At 39.3% G+C, this 14,241-nt stretch overlaps 1 protein-coding gene across 2 annotated transcripts in view; it reads left to right on the top strand.

The window, feature by feature from the left end:
- LOC139757563 (NCK-interacting protein with SH3 domain) overlaps window positions 1-14,241 on the top strand; it is a 50,565-nt gene that overhangs the window by 12,329 nt on the left and 23,995 nt on the right. For both annotated transcript variants that reach the window (XM_071678165.1, XM_071678164.1), the window contains exons 5-7: window positions 3,632-3,734; window positions 6,322-6,415; window positions 11,153-11,237. In XM_071678165.1, the coding sequence (XP_071534266.1) occupies window positions 3,632-3,734; window positions 6,322-6,415; window positions 11,153-11,237 (282 nt within the window). The remainder of the gene's footprint in view (window positions 1-3,631; window positions 3,735-6,321; window positions 6,416-11,152; window positions 11,238-14,241) is intronic.

Raw genomic sequence — 14,241 nt, 5'->3', positions numbered from 1 at the left:
GTTTTTCTCCATTCAAACTCACCTCCCAATTGACTTGACCCTCAACCCTACTGTACCTAATAACCTTGCTCTTATTCACATTTACTCTTAACTTTCTTCTTCCACACACTTTACCAAACTCAGTCACCAGCTTCTGCAGTTTCTCACATGAATCAGCCACCAGCGCTGTATCATCAGCGAACAACAACTGACTCACTTCTCAAGCTCTCTCATCCCCAACAGACTTCATACTTGCCCCTCTTTCCAAAACTCTTGCATTTACCTCCCTAACAACCCCATCCATAAACGGAAAAAAAAAAACATTGGTAAGATTCTTTAGATTTATGATTTGAGAAAAGTTTTTGTGAAATTTATTGAAAATTTGCTTAGATTTGTTATAGATAAAGTGAAACTCATTCTTGTGCTTTGTGTGTGATAATGTACAGTAAAATCCTCATTTTTTGACATGATGCAAGTAAAAAGTCACAATAAATAACTCATTTGTTCCATCTAATGCCTGAACGGTACCTGTGCATCAACAGTCATAAATTTTCATTTGTGGTTTATCTTATTTAGATTATTGTGAATCATTTCATGTTACTTTATTGTCACACTCATATTCAGTAATATTCCCTAGAAGTTTTTTTTACTGTTCATTAAAAGTTAATGCCACATAAAAGGGTGATTAGAAATTAAGTTTAAAGGATTTATTGGAAATAGATTTTTATCTGTGCATTGTGCATTGCATGTAACTTAGTGAAGCTGTGGTCACGTGGTGTAATAAATAATGAAATGAATAAATAGATAGATAACAGTTTACTGGATGTAGGAAGCCATTTGGCTGAAAATATACAGTTGAGATGTTACAGATATTACAGAGCTGGGAGGCCATCATAGTTAATTGTTAACTAATCATACAAGAGCCTAAGATGAGGGTGAGCTGGATATTTCCACACTTTGGATAGATATGGGTGAGTTACATTTAGATAGCCAGGATGACAGAGATATAGGGATGTTTACAGAGTCATTGGTATGTTTTATATATTATGAGCTTGATTAAATATTAAGTGATGAATAGGTAATAGTTAGTAGGCTGCCAACAACCAGGAAGGTATGTTACCAGTACTACCCACCTGGATATCAGGAGGATTAGTGACTGCTGCAATGTGAGCCAGCACTTCAGTGGTTGTCAAGTTGCACTCCTCTAACCCAGGTAGCTGTCTTCTCTTTCTGCCTCACCCACACCTGGACTACGGGCATTTTGTCCACAAACATACAATCTCTCCTTGTCATACATAACACTTTACAACACAGCTCACACAGCTCATTCTTCATAACTAGATTTTCCTGCAGTAAGCACTACATGCTAGCCCTGCCTTTTGGTAAAATGGTAGGAGCAGTTGATAGAAATGAAAGGTAGGAACAATTAGGCAGGAGCATTACTTAGAAACAATAGGTAGAAGTAATAGGTAGGGACATTTGTCAGGAGAATTATGTTGAAGTAGTATGTAGGAACATTAGGTAGGAGCGTCTGCAAACACTGTGCTAGAGCTGCCCTCTGCCATTGGCCTGTTAATGGTGAGGCATAAAGGCTAAGAAGCAGTACTGGAGTTCCCTAGTTATGGCAACTCTATTGCCATGGCCACCCCCTTGAGGGAGTTCCATTTGGAAACAGGCATCAGATATATAAAGAGATGGATAGTTACAGTAATACAGTGGTTGACATACCACATAGTTTTACTTATAGGAAACTGAACTGTTGTCTTGCATAGCTGTGCACTTGTTCATGGATTGTTTATGAAGTTCACAATGGGAGGCATAGGACTGTCCTTATATCTGCCTGTATGAGCTCTAATTGGATTAACTTGATTGTGGTGACGAATGGCAGTGTCCCCCAAAAAACAAAGAACTAGGTTATTTGCAAACTGCTGCAGATGTTTTAATTAGATTTTTTCATACTTGTCCACCATATCCCATGTAGCAAGATAGGACCAGGAACATGAAAAATGGCCTCATTTGCTCACATTCACTCTCTAGTTGTTATAATGTAATGTAGCTAGAGCCCCCTTATTCACAGCCAAGACTCACAAATCTCTCCATGATTTTCAACAACCATACTATATGCTTTAAATCATCCCATTAACAGCACATTGCTCCCTGTATACAGTGGTGTTCACAGGATATGTTGACTATTTTGAATATTATAGAAATATGACTTTTCATTTCATTGGAAATGGAAAATAGTATTCTTAAATTATTCAGATTTTTTTTTTTTTTTACATGAATCAACGGCAGAGATTGTATCTTCAATATGATAATACAGTAGAAAGTTACAAAATGGCTTGAGGAGTTTTTACCAGGGGAGTAAGATATGGATGCAGGGGAAAAGGTGGGAGGATCAATAGTTTTTTTCACTGATATTGAGTCTGCATCAAAGATGTGTAATTTCACCTTAGCTATTTAATCTGTTTATGGACAGGATGATGAGGGAGATGAATGCAAGTGATATGAGAAAAGGAGCAATACTGGCAGTATGATCAAAGTTACGTAAGGGCGGGGTGCTGTTTACAGGTAACATTGTTGCGATAGCACACTCCAGAGAGACTATGCAGAGACTTATGACAGCTTTTGAGAGTATAAAAAATGAAGAAACAAAGTTAATGTGAAAGAAGGTGAGGTAATGAGGTACCTTGTTAGAGTGAGACATACTCATTTCCATGTGAGTTTAAATGGGAGGCCCTGAATGAAGAATGCTTTTAGTACTAGAGAGAGGACCCATCAGTGGATGAAACCATAGGGCAAATTGAGAAGTGCGTATGAGAGAAGGTAAGTGTCCACAAGGACAAACGTGCTTATGTTTAAAGGTAAACTCTAACAGTGTTGAACAAGTGTGAGTCTCAGACCCTGAATGTAAAAGAAAGGAAGAGGAGTTGATGTACTGAAATGAAATACCTGAGGATATTTCACTTACGGAAGATTGCTTATGTAAGAAATGACATTGTTAGAGAAAGGTGTGGTAGTGAGCATTGTATAGTACTGAGCCAGTCACAATGTACAAAAATGGCTCAGACATATTTAGGATATGAGTGAAGAGGATTTTTGTATTGGAAATGAAGGGGAAAGAGAAGACTGAGGAGGAGGTGGAAGGGAAGAAGAAGATTGAGGAGGATGCCTGAACATATAAGAGGCAGGGGGTGTGCATTGGACAGAAAGAATTAGAGTGATGAGTCGTATGAGGACCATTGTGAATTGATGCCTTCATGTGAAGCTGTTGCTCATATGTTTCTGACCCAGCTTCATAAAGGAAGGATAAGGAAATTAGGTATAGAAAAAGTAAAGGACTAGTTACTGTTGTACAGGTTGTATAATGGTTAAGATGATAATCGCTGTATGTAGTTTTGAATGGCTTTTTATGATACTTTCAGGAATGATTCGCTTACTGTCACAGAAAGAACTGTTGAATTTATGGGATTTCAATATACTGACATCACAATTGCCATATGTTTATATCTGTATATATCATGACTACAAGTTCAGGTAACTTTGATATTATATCATTAATATCAGAGTAACACAAGCATATCACTGTTATCAGCATTTTATTACATTAAAGTGAAGGAAGTTAACAATATTTGTATGTTAACCAATTCAGCTCGTGAGGAAAGCAGCGGCAGCAGTGAAGGCCATGACACCAGTATTGGCTATGAATCAGAAATGCGAAGTGATGTGGACTCGGGAGTTCAGGCCAACATAAAGTATGTTTTATTTAAATCTTTTATGTCTTTGTATCTTGCTGCTTTTTCTTACCATACAGCAGATTTGTGTATTTACAAGTAAGATTTCTGTTTACAGTGTTGTTCATCCATCTCCACATATTTAACCTAAAAGAATTTTTTTTTGCACCAGTCTTCACAACCTGTTCATCGATCAAACGTATGGTCTTTGATCAGCTATCCATTTACATGGTGGTTTAAATTTGCCATTATATTTTGAAACTGTACTCTCCTCTCATGTTTTCCTTTACGGTGGTTAGCTTCAGAATATCTCCAGGCATGTATTTTTTGAAACCTCCAAGCCTTGAATGTCATGTAAGAGTGTGGAAGGAGGAGAAGGAACAAGAGGAAGAGATGTGAGAAGAATTGGAATAGTGGAGTTGTATGGACAGGATTGAAAGAAGTCTGTGAAGGAGAGACAGGTTGGCCTATCCCATATACTAACACTGCAAGTTTGCCATGGGGTATGGATATGTAAATTCTAGACCTTTTTTTTTTTTAGTAATCGATATGACCCAGGAAAATCAGAGGCTGTCTCAGGTTAAAGGAATAAAGTAAGAGAATGAGAATTTAGAAATTAATCAGGGCTCTTCAGTTGCTTGTGAATTGGACTTTTTAAGATATAGAGGTTATAGAAAGAGGAAGAGATGAGAGGTGGGTGAGATAATGCCTAGAACAGGTAAAGAAATAGCATCTTCCAATCATTCGTTTTCTAGCTGTCATTAGTAATACCATCATATATATATAGTATATATATGACAAATATATGGCATCTTCAGTATGAAAGCTATGTCTTTGGCATGGCAGGTTTTATGATATGTTGACGACTTGTTTCTTGTGGTGTAAAGATGTGTCATTTCCAGAATGTAGACAAGAAAATGTCATTGATGCATACCTGGGGAGTGTAGTTCCATGTGGGTGTAGAATGTAGAATTGGGTTAGGAGGGCAATTGTTTAATGCTAAGTAATTACTGTGTATGTCCTTAGCTTGTGTCATGTTCGTAGGGAAAAGGGTAATCTTTGAGTACAGATTGCTAGATTATTAAGAAAGGATCAGTTTTTGCTTCTATTTGGATGTTGGTACTTGGTTATTTAGTGGTTTGGGTGGCAAAGGGCTAGGTACTAAGTATTTTGAAGTGAGATGGTATTTTTGTGTCATTGTGCAGATGCTAAGTGTTTGTAGCTGTGAAGCAACCTATTTTTGTTCTGAGGGCCTTGTTTTGTGTTGTGTGCAGTTCTGTGATGTCAGGGATGAACAGGTAGATAGGCATAGCTTAGGGATGAGCAGATTAAATGGTAGTGTAGTATGTTAATGGATTCTTCTTCTTGTCCAAAACTGGTACCAGTAAGGGTTCTGAGGGCGTTTGGTTTGTGTATTGCTTTTATGTTGTAATATTGGGAGTAAATGTAGTGTATTGTACATGATACCTTGTGTGGTAAGAGTTTTGTTCATCAGAAGTGGTTGGCCCTTTAGGGTTATGGGAGTGTATAGACTGGATTCACGTCTGTCTGGGGTTAAGAGGATGACAGTTGATTTCTGTGGCAGTTTTTTTCATTATGAACATTATGTTCATAGTGAGCCATATCCTAATTATGTGATGCAGTGTTGCCTATTCATTGTTGCTTGAGTAGTGTCAGGGTGTTGTGATGTAATTGTGAAGTCATCTGCATACGACAGGATTTTAAAGTGTGGTCTGTGGGAAATGTTGGGAGGACCTGCAAGAAGAGAATGAAGAGGTTTGGAGAGAGAACTGCTCCCTGAGGAACCCTACATTAGAGTGTGAGTGTTTTTAAGGTGGAGGCTCTGAGAATAACTGGTCGAGCTGTGAGATTGGATAAGCACTTTTTGTCTCTGTTACTGAGGGTAGTGTCAGTTATCTTTTGTGTGAGGATGTATCAAAGAACAGTGTCAAATGTTTATTTGATATCTACTACCATTAGTGCTGCTCAAGTGGGGATGGGTAGGGATTAAGATTGACAAGCAATCCAGGAATTGTTGTGTGAGGTTCATGTGCAGTGTAGTAGTGGGGAGCTTGAGTCTAATGCTGTTCTGTTTGAGTGATGCACATTGTGCTTGAATCTGTTATGGATCATATTTTCCATGTACAGTATCTCCCACATATTGTGGAAGGTGACAAAGAGGAGCAGGAGTGAGGAACTGGAAATAGTCACCTTTTTGCATCATTACTTTCCCAATGAAGGGACAGAGGAAGGAGTTAAGCAAGGATTTTCCTCAAAGGCTCAGTCTTTTGTTCCTGTTGTTACTGTGCTAACATAGGAAACAGCATATAGGCATGAGAGAACAAAAGATTATATAGAAAAATGATTAGTGCAACAACGTTAAATGCAGGAAAGGACATACAGGACAAATGGAATGAATGCAGAGCAGTATTTTTGTTTTCTTCTTAAATTGTTTTGAAGATTGAATTGAGGATTTATGCAGAAACTCAGCTTGTAACTTGTGCAGTTTTATCACTCTGTAAACTGTCTTGATACATGAGATTGAACTCTTCTAAATCTATGGAACTTATTGAATGTTGCAGAAGCTAAGTTTTTATTCATCAAACAGATCACTGTTGTCACAAGTACCTGATGAATATCTTCGAAATTTAGTTGAAGAGGTGCGTAGCAACACCAGCATCAGTTATACAACCAGTCACCAGGTATGTGAATATTGTACGTTAAGCATACTGAGATGTAGAGTGTAATAGGTTTGCCATAGGCATTGAAAGTGTTCAGAATGTTTTGGATCATAGGTATTACATATAAAGTCTTTGGAAGTTTTTAAGGAAAAAATTGCTGAAATACCTTATGTAAGTAGGAGAGATGGCCAGAGAGCGTTATTGGATTACGTGTTAATTGACAGGCGTGCGAAAGAGAGACTTTTGGATGTTAATGTGCTGAGAGGTGCAACTGGAGGGATGTCTGATCATTATCTTGTGGAGGCTAAGGTGAAGATTAGTATGGGTTTTCAGAAAAGAGGAGTGAATGTTGGGGTGAAGAAGGTGGTGAGAGTAAGTGAGCTTGGGAAGGAGACCTGTGTGGGGAAGTACCAGGAGAGACTGTGTACAGAATGGAAAAAGGTGAGAACAATGGAAGTAAGGGGAGTGGGGGAGGAATGGGATGTATTTAGGGAATCAGTGATGGATTGCGCAAAAGATGCTTGTGGCATGAGAAGAGTGGGAGGTGGGCTGTTTAGAAAGGGTAGTGAGTGGTGGGATGAAGAAGTAAGAGTATTAGTGAAAGAGAAGAGAGAGGCATTTGGACGATTTTTGCAGGGAAAAAATGCAATTGAGTGGGAGAAGTATAAAAGAAAGAGACAGGAGGTCAAGAGAAAGGTGCAAGAGGTGAAAAAAAGGGCAAATGAGAGTTGGGGTGAGAGACTATCAGTAAATTTTAGGGAGAATAAAAAGATGTTCTGGAAGGAGGTAAATAGGGTGCGTAAGACAAGGGAGCAAATGGGAACTTCAGTGAAGGGCGTAAATGGGGAGGTGATAACAAGTAGTGGTGATGTGAGAAGGAGATGGAATGAGTATTTTGAAGGTTTGTTGAATGTGTCTGATGACAGAGTGGCAGATATAGGGTGTTTTGGTCGAGGTGGTGTGCAAAGTGAGAGGGTTGGGGAAAATGATTTGGTAAACAGAGAAGAGGTAGTAAAAGCTTTGCGGAAGATGAAAGCCGGCAAGGCAGCAGGTTTGGATGGTATTGCAGTGGAATTTATTAAAAAAGGGGGTGACTGTATTGTTGACTGGTTGGTAAGGTTATTTAATGTATGTATGACTCATGGTGAGGTGCCTGAGGATTGGCGGAATGCGTGCATAGTGCCATTGTACAAAGGCAAAGGGGATAAGAGTGAGTGCTCAAATTACAGAGGTATAAGTTTGTTGAGTATTCCTGGTAAATTATATGGGAGGGTATTGATTGAGAGGGTGAAGGCATGTACAGAGCATCAGATTGGGGAAGAGCAGTGCGGTTTCAGAAGTGGTAGAGGATGTGTGGATCAGGTGTTTGCTTTGAAGAATGTATGTGAGAAATACTTAGAAAAGCAAATGGATTTGTATGTAGCATTTATGGATCTGGAGAAGGCATATGATAGAGTTGATAGAGATGCTCTGTGGAAGGTATTAAGAATATATGGTGTGGGAGGCAAGTTGTTAGAAGCAGTGAAAAGTTTTTATCGAGGATGTAAGGCATGTGTACGTGTAGGAAGAGAGGAAAGTGATTGGTTCTCAGTGAATGTAGGTTTGCGGCAGGGTTGTGTGATGTCTCCATGGTTGTTTAATTTGTTTATGGATGGGGTTGTTAGGGAGGTAAATGCAAGAGTCCTGGAAAGAGGGGCAAGTATGAAGTCTGTTGGGGATGAGAGAGCTTGGGAAGTGAGTCAGTTGTTGTTCGCTGATGATACAGCGCTGGTGGCTGATTCATGTGAGAAACTGCAGAAGCTGGTGACTGAGTTTGGTAAAGTGTGTGGAAGAAGAAAGTTAAGAGTAAATGTGAATAAGAGCAAGGTTATTAGGTACAGTAGGGTTGAGGGTCAAGTCAATTGGGAGGTGAGTTTGAATGGAGAAAAACTGGAGGAAGTGAAGTGTTTTAGATATCTGGGAGTGGATCTGTCAGCGGATGGAACCATGGAAGCGGAAGTGGATCATAGGGTGGGGGAGGGGGCGAAAATTTTGGGAGCCTTGAAAAATGTGTGGAAGTCGAGAACATTATCTCGGAAAGCAAAAATGGGTATGTTTGAAGGAATAGTGGTTCCAACAATGTTGTATGGTTGCGAGGCGTGGGCTATGGATAGAGTTGTGCGCAGGAGGATGGATGTGCTGGAAATGAGATGTTTGAGGACAATGTGTGGTGTGAGGTGGTTTGATCGAGTAAGTAACGTAAGGGTAAGAGAGATGTGTGGAAATAAAAAGAGCGTGGTTGAGAGAGCAGAAGAGGGTGTTTTGAAATGGTTTGGGCACATGGAGAGAATGAGTGAGGAAAGATTGACCAAGAGGATATATGTGTCGGAGGTGGAGGGAACGAGGAGAAGAGGGAGGCCAAATTGGAGGTGGAAAGATGGAGTGAAAAAGATTTTGTGTGATCGGGGCCTGAACATGCAGGAGGGTGAAAGGAGGGCAAGAAATAGAGTGAACTGGAGCGATGTGGTATACAGGGGTTGACGTGCTGTCAGTGGATTGAATCAAGGCATGTGAAGCGTCTGGGGTAAACCATGGAAAGCTGTGTAGGTATGTATATTTGCATGTGTGGACGTGTGTATGTACGTGTGTATGGGGGTTGGGCCATTTCTTTCGTCTGTTTCCTTGCGCTACCTCGCAAACGCGGGAGACAGCGACAAAGTATAAAAAAAAAAAAAAAAAAAAAAAAAAAAAACTTTTTATTACAGTTTTTGATGTGTTGAATGATTTACAAGATTTTCATTTGTCAGCTTAGTCCCAATAGTGAATAGTATGTGAATATTTCATTCAAATTATAGTGAGCTGTAGAGTGTAGCAGGTTCTGCACAAGCATTGAAAGTATACAGTGTTTTCAGTCATAGATATTACATCTAAAGTCTTTGGATATTTTTAAGGAAAAAATTGCTGAAATACTTTCTTAGCAGTTTATGGCGTGTTGAACAATTTACACGATTTTTATTTGTTCAGCTAAGTACCTATAATGGCAATCTGCACATGCCCAGATCTGTACCATTTGGGGCCATGAAGTCATATTGTATCTGTAACTTTGATTCATAAGTTGTGATATTTTTGTGCATATATATATATCTGTTTGCTTTTTCCCATCATGGCCAGATAACATCAGGAACAGACAACATAACCTATGAGGAAAAAAGAATCTTCTCGTGGCTTTTTCTTCTGTTTCGCCTCTTGGAAAGTAATAGTATAGGAGGGGAAGATATCCATCCTACTCTTCTGCCACCCTTTTTATTTGTCCAAAGTCATATATGAGATGCATACAAACTGGTAGTATTCTTTCTTCCCAGTCCCCAGGGACACCTTAGAGAATATTGTTTTTATACACTTTGGTAGGTAGATATCAAAAATGTATTTTGTCTTCTAGTCCAGTAAAACTTTGTTAACTCGGGAATATGGTGAACAATTGTGTTGTCCATGGTTGTGTTGGTATAAAACAGGATGAAAATACATGCATACATACATACTGAACATTGACTGTACTTGCAAAAGCCACATCATGCACCATATTTGAAAATACATTGTTGTTTATTGCGTACTGTTTTATTTGAAGAAAATGTATTTGTATTATTCTCATTTCTAGTCGTTTATATAAGGTATTTAAACACTCACATTTGGATATGGTGTCAGTCTGACATTTTATTACTGTTTATGTGAAATTCTTTTACATGTGCTCTACTAGATATACCTTTTGGAAGTGAGACAGATGAGATTGTACTGCGAGCATTAGAAAATGTCGTTACTAGTCAGCTGTTGCCAATACTATGGTGGTATTAGGTAAAAGCATTTGAGAAAATATTCAGGTTGAAATTTGAAATAGTTTGACAAATGGACAGTATGGTATTGAACCTTGGAAGCTGTGTTCAACTCTTTAAAGAATTTTACGACCAAGTTTGGTAAATCTATTATTTGGGCCTATTTAAGTCATTTAACTATCTATTCTATCCATATCTCTGATGCTTGTTCCTTTCGGGAAGTCCCATCAATGGGGGGCCACAGCAAAAGAGTTTTCACTTATCCCTGTGCTTACAGGCCTACCTTGCATTCACCATTCTATGTATTCTTCGACTTTCTCTCTTTCCAGTATTCCTCCACCCTGTATGCCCATGTCATTGGTGGTCTTCCATTTACACCAACCCCCTTTTACTTTGACATGTTGGGGATCAGCCCCAGTTGGTAACAGCTTTGCATGGGCGAGAACAATAACACCTATAAAGCTGGTATGTACAACTCAGGTTTTCACAAAACCAGCAGTGTAAATGATATTTTGTTATTTTGCAGAGTGAAATACATCATTCTCTCCAACAACTTTCCATCCAAATGCTCTTCATAATGGCGTGTCTGAAATGTTCATTGGCTACAGAGCGGGTTTTTGAGCTTACAGTCTGTATGCTGTAGTTAGCTAGAGAATATCAGTATTCCTTTGTTGTACACACTACATACTAAAGTCCAATATGTAAGGTTAAAGGGTTAAGTATGTGTGACATTCACTAACTCTATAGCCATAACCTATCAGTCTTGCAGTTTCTAGGTTTTAACAGCCAGCAACTTACAGGCAAGGTCATTAGGCCTGGGCGATGTGAATATGAGGGCACAGAGAAGTTTGCTTTCTTCAGTAATTAAGATTTGTGTTTTTTGTTGAAATATGTTCTCAGGACATTTTCTCTAACAAGTGTTTTGTAATTTATTTGTAATATTTTCTTGTAGGTTGTAGAAGTCATCCTCAACTCTCTTGCAACAGTTCTGCCAGCCCTCCAACCCCTCTGCTCTCACATTCTATCCAGTAAAGAAGGTAGGCAAATAATGTACTCAGAACAAAATGTTTCTACGCATGTGAATACTTCCCATCTTTACTGCCCAAGCAATTCCTTCTTTGGAGGTTCCACAGCACACAGGAAGCTAGCCACATCCACTAGGTAGGACCACAGGTCAAGAAGTGAGGTAAAGTAGTGTGTATGAGTAAAGTAGTGTGTATGTGAGATGATTGTAGGAAAGCTATGGAGCAAGTGTTCAGTTCTATCCAAGTGGAAGTTAGATCTTTTACATGATCTGTTCTGTGATGTTTTGGACTTGCGTTTTAAGTGTTATAGAGACGTCCAGAATACAGACTAAAAATTTTTGTATTACACATGCTTAGGAAGTATAGTTTGAGATGGATGTATGTTTGATTGGTTAGAAATTAAGATAGGGATGAGACGGTGGTTGTTTAGTGCATCTCAAGTAATTAATGTGTATATGTATTTTGTTAAGTGTCATGTTTGCAAAGTGAGAGGTATCTGTCGGTACAGATGGATAAAGTATGAAGTAATATTTTTGCTTCATCATGGGAATTGATGATTGTTTATGGTATTGTTTGGGTGGGAAGAGTCTAAGGATGTTGCAGATAATTGGGTGCTTAGTAATATGAAGTGAGACTGTATTGGAAGCATTTCTGTTTCATTATGCAGGTGATGAGTATCCAACTCCTGCCTTAGGAATCCCTTCTGTCTTTATGAGGCAACTGAAGCAATCAGGAAGCTGGCCACATCCACCACTTGGGGTCATAGGTCATAAAGTTTAGATTTGTTGTGTGTATACCTTTTTCCTACGAATGCAGGGCAGTTAAGCAGTAAGTCCTAGGTGTCTTTTCTGTGGTAGTTGCATTATGAGAATCAGTAATCTTGAGATATGTTGAAGCAGTGTTTATACTTTTGTTAGAATGGTGATGACCTGAGTGTAAATGGGAAAATATGACTCATGTATGTCAGAGGAGTGTAGTTTCTGATTGGTTGTACATATGGTGGAGTGGTTTGGATGGGAGGAGTCTAATGTTGTTGCATGTTTAGGTGGGATTATACTGGCAGGATCTTTGTTATGTTGTGTAGGTACTGAGTGTTTGTGGTTGCCAGGGAGCAAGTGATTATTCTGCATGCACCATTTTTTTGTGGTTTGCAGCTTTGTTATAGTTGTTTTGAGAAGATGGGAGTCAAGGCAGATGTGACGTAGTTTAAAAATGGACTGTATGAGTTGTTTTGTAGGGGATGCTAAGAGATCAATTTTCTTGTCCAAACCTGGTGCCAGTTAGCAAGATGAAGGCATTTTGTTTGTGTGTTGCTTTTGTTTTGATGTGACTTATGTGGGAAGTGAATGTCATGTGTAATTCATACGTGATGCCTGAAATGGATGATGTTCTGTTCACTGGGAGTAATTGTCCATTCAAGGTGACTAGAGGGTGTGAGTTTGACTCATGTCTGTTAAGGCTAAAAGAGTGATTGAAGACTTCTGTGGAGATGCAGTCATTTTGTTCTGAATGAACCATTATTTCAGTTATGTAATGTAGTGCTGCATGTTTGTTGTTGCTGTTGTGGTGTCATGGTGTTGCAATGTGATTGGGAGGTCATCTGCTTGAGAAAGAACCTTTGTGCCGTGATTTGCAAGAGCTAATGTGAGATTGCGTTTGAAGAGATTGAAGAGGGTTAGAGAAATGACTGTTCTTAGGGAACTCCTTGGTAAAATATATGTTTCAAAGGTGAAACCATTGTGAGTGACTCTAGCATGATGACTGGTCATGAGATAGGCTAGCCACTTTTTGTTATTTTTGTGAAGGGTGACGTCAAGTACTTTTGTGTGAGGATGTGTCTAGTGACAATGTCAGATGCTTTGTCTGTGTTTGTTGCCACTAGTACTTGCAGGATGGGAGTTGTGGTTTGTTGAGGCAATCTAGGATACGTTTTGTGAGGTCATTGTGAGTGGTTGGGTCTAAAGTTATGTAGTGTGTGTGAGAGTGGGATATTTTACACGATTCTGTTGTGAATCATTTTTTCATAGAGCCTTGTGTTAAGCTTTGATATGTTGTCAAGGCCTGTTGTAGGACAGTTCTTTGTTTTAATTGTATTGCTTGTATCAGTGGGAGTGAAGGGTAGATGGGCAGGTATTTTCTAGATTTTCTGTAAGTCTTTCTTGACTTTCCTTTTAGAGGATGCATTTGGTTTGTGGCTGATTTTGCTTCATGTCAACTGAGTATGTTTGTGTATTCTTTAGGAGATGCAGTGTCATTGGAATTGGTCAGATGTGCTTGATGAGTGGGGATGGATTGCTGCATTAAAAGTCACCTCTGGGAAGTTTTTATCATTGCAAGTGCAGTCTCATCAAAGAACTTCTAACTCCAGAGGAGTCCATTTTCCTGCTATTGGAAATAGTGCAGCTTTCATGCTGTAGGAGAGAGAGAGAGGTCCTGGGTAACTCGAGGCCCAGCTGCCCAGGGTGGCACTACCATCCTGACTAAGGAGCATTAAAGTGTCAGGATTGCTGGTCTTACTTTCTGTTTCATGAAAATGGGACTACCAGGCTAGTCCTACTATCTTCTTCTTACAGTCACCATGCCCGTACTCAAACCTTGCTTATTATTATTACTTTTTTCACATAAGTACTTTTGCCAATTCCTGTCTACTCAAACATTTATAATTATCATCATGATGGAGTCCGTCAAATCTATGGCCCCACGTCCCAGGCTTTGAGGGGTGCTAAGAATCTTCGGGTTTCTGCCTGACTCTACTTCCAGTGAGAGGGAGGGCTCTGGCAGTAGTAGTGCCTGCCCCTCCCATGACCTTTCCCTCTCAGTTAGACCTTCCTTTTTTTCTGTTCACTATACCAATATTTGTGGTCTCTCTAGTAACCTCTCCTCAGTTGAACACCATCTGTCTATTACCTCTCCGAATATCTTACTTCCCTCTGAGACACATTGCTGAAGACTATGGCATAAAGAAAGAACCATTTCTGGTTGGACCAAGAAGTTGGTGCATTTGTCTTCTCACCAC

This window comes from Panulirus ornatus, chromosome 27 (genome assembly GCF_036320965.1).
Source record: "Panulirus ornatus isolate Po-2019 chromosome 27, ASM3632096v1, whole genome shotgun sequence".
Lineage (NCBI taxonomy): Eukaryota > Metazoa > Arthropoda > Malacostraca > Decapoda > Palinuridae > Panulirus > Panulirus ornatus.
The sequence above is the reverse complement of the archived record's forward strand: the minus strand, read 5'-3'. Positions and strand labels throughout refer to the sequence as shown.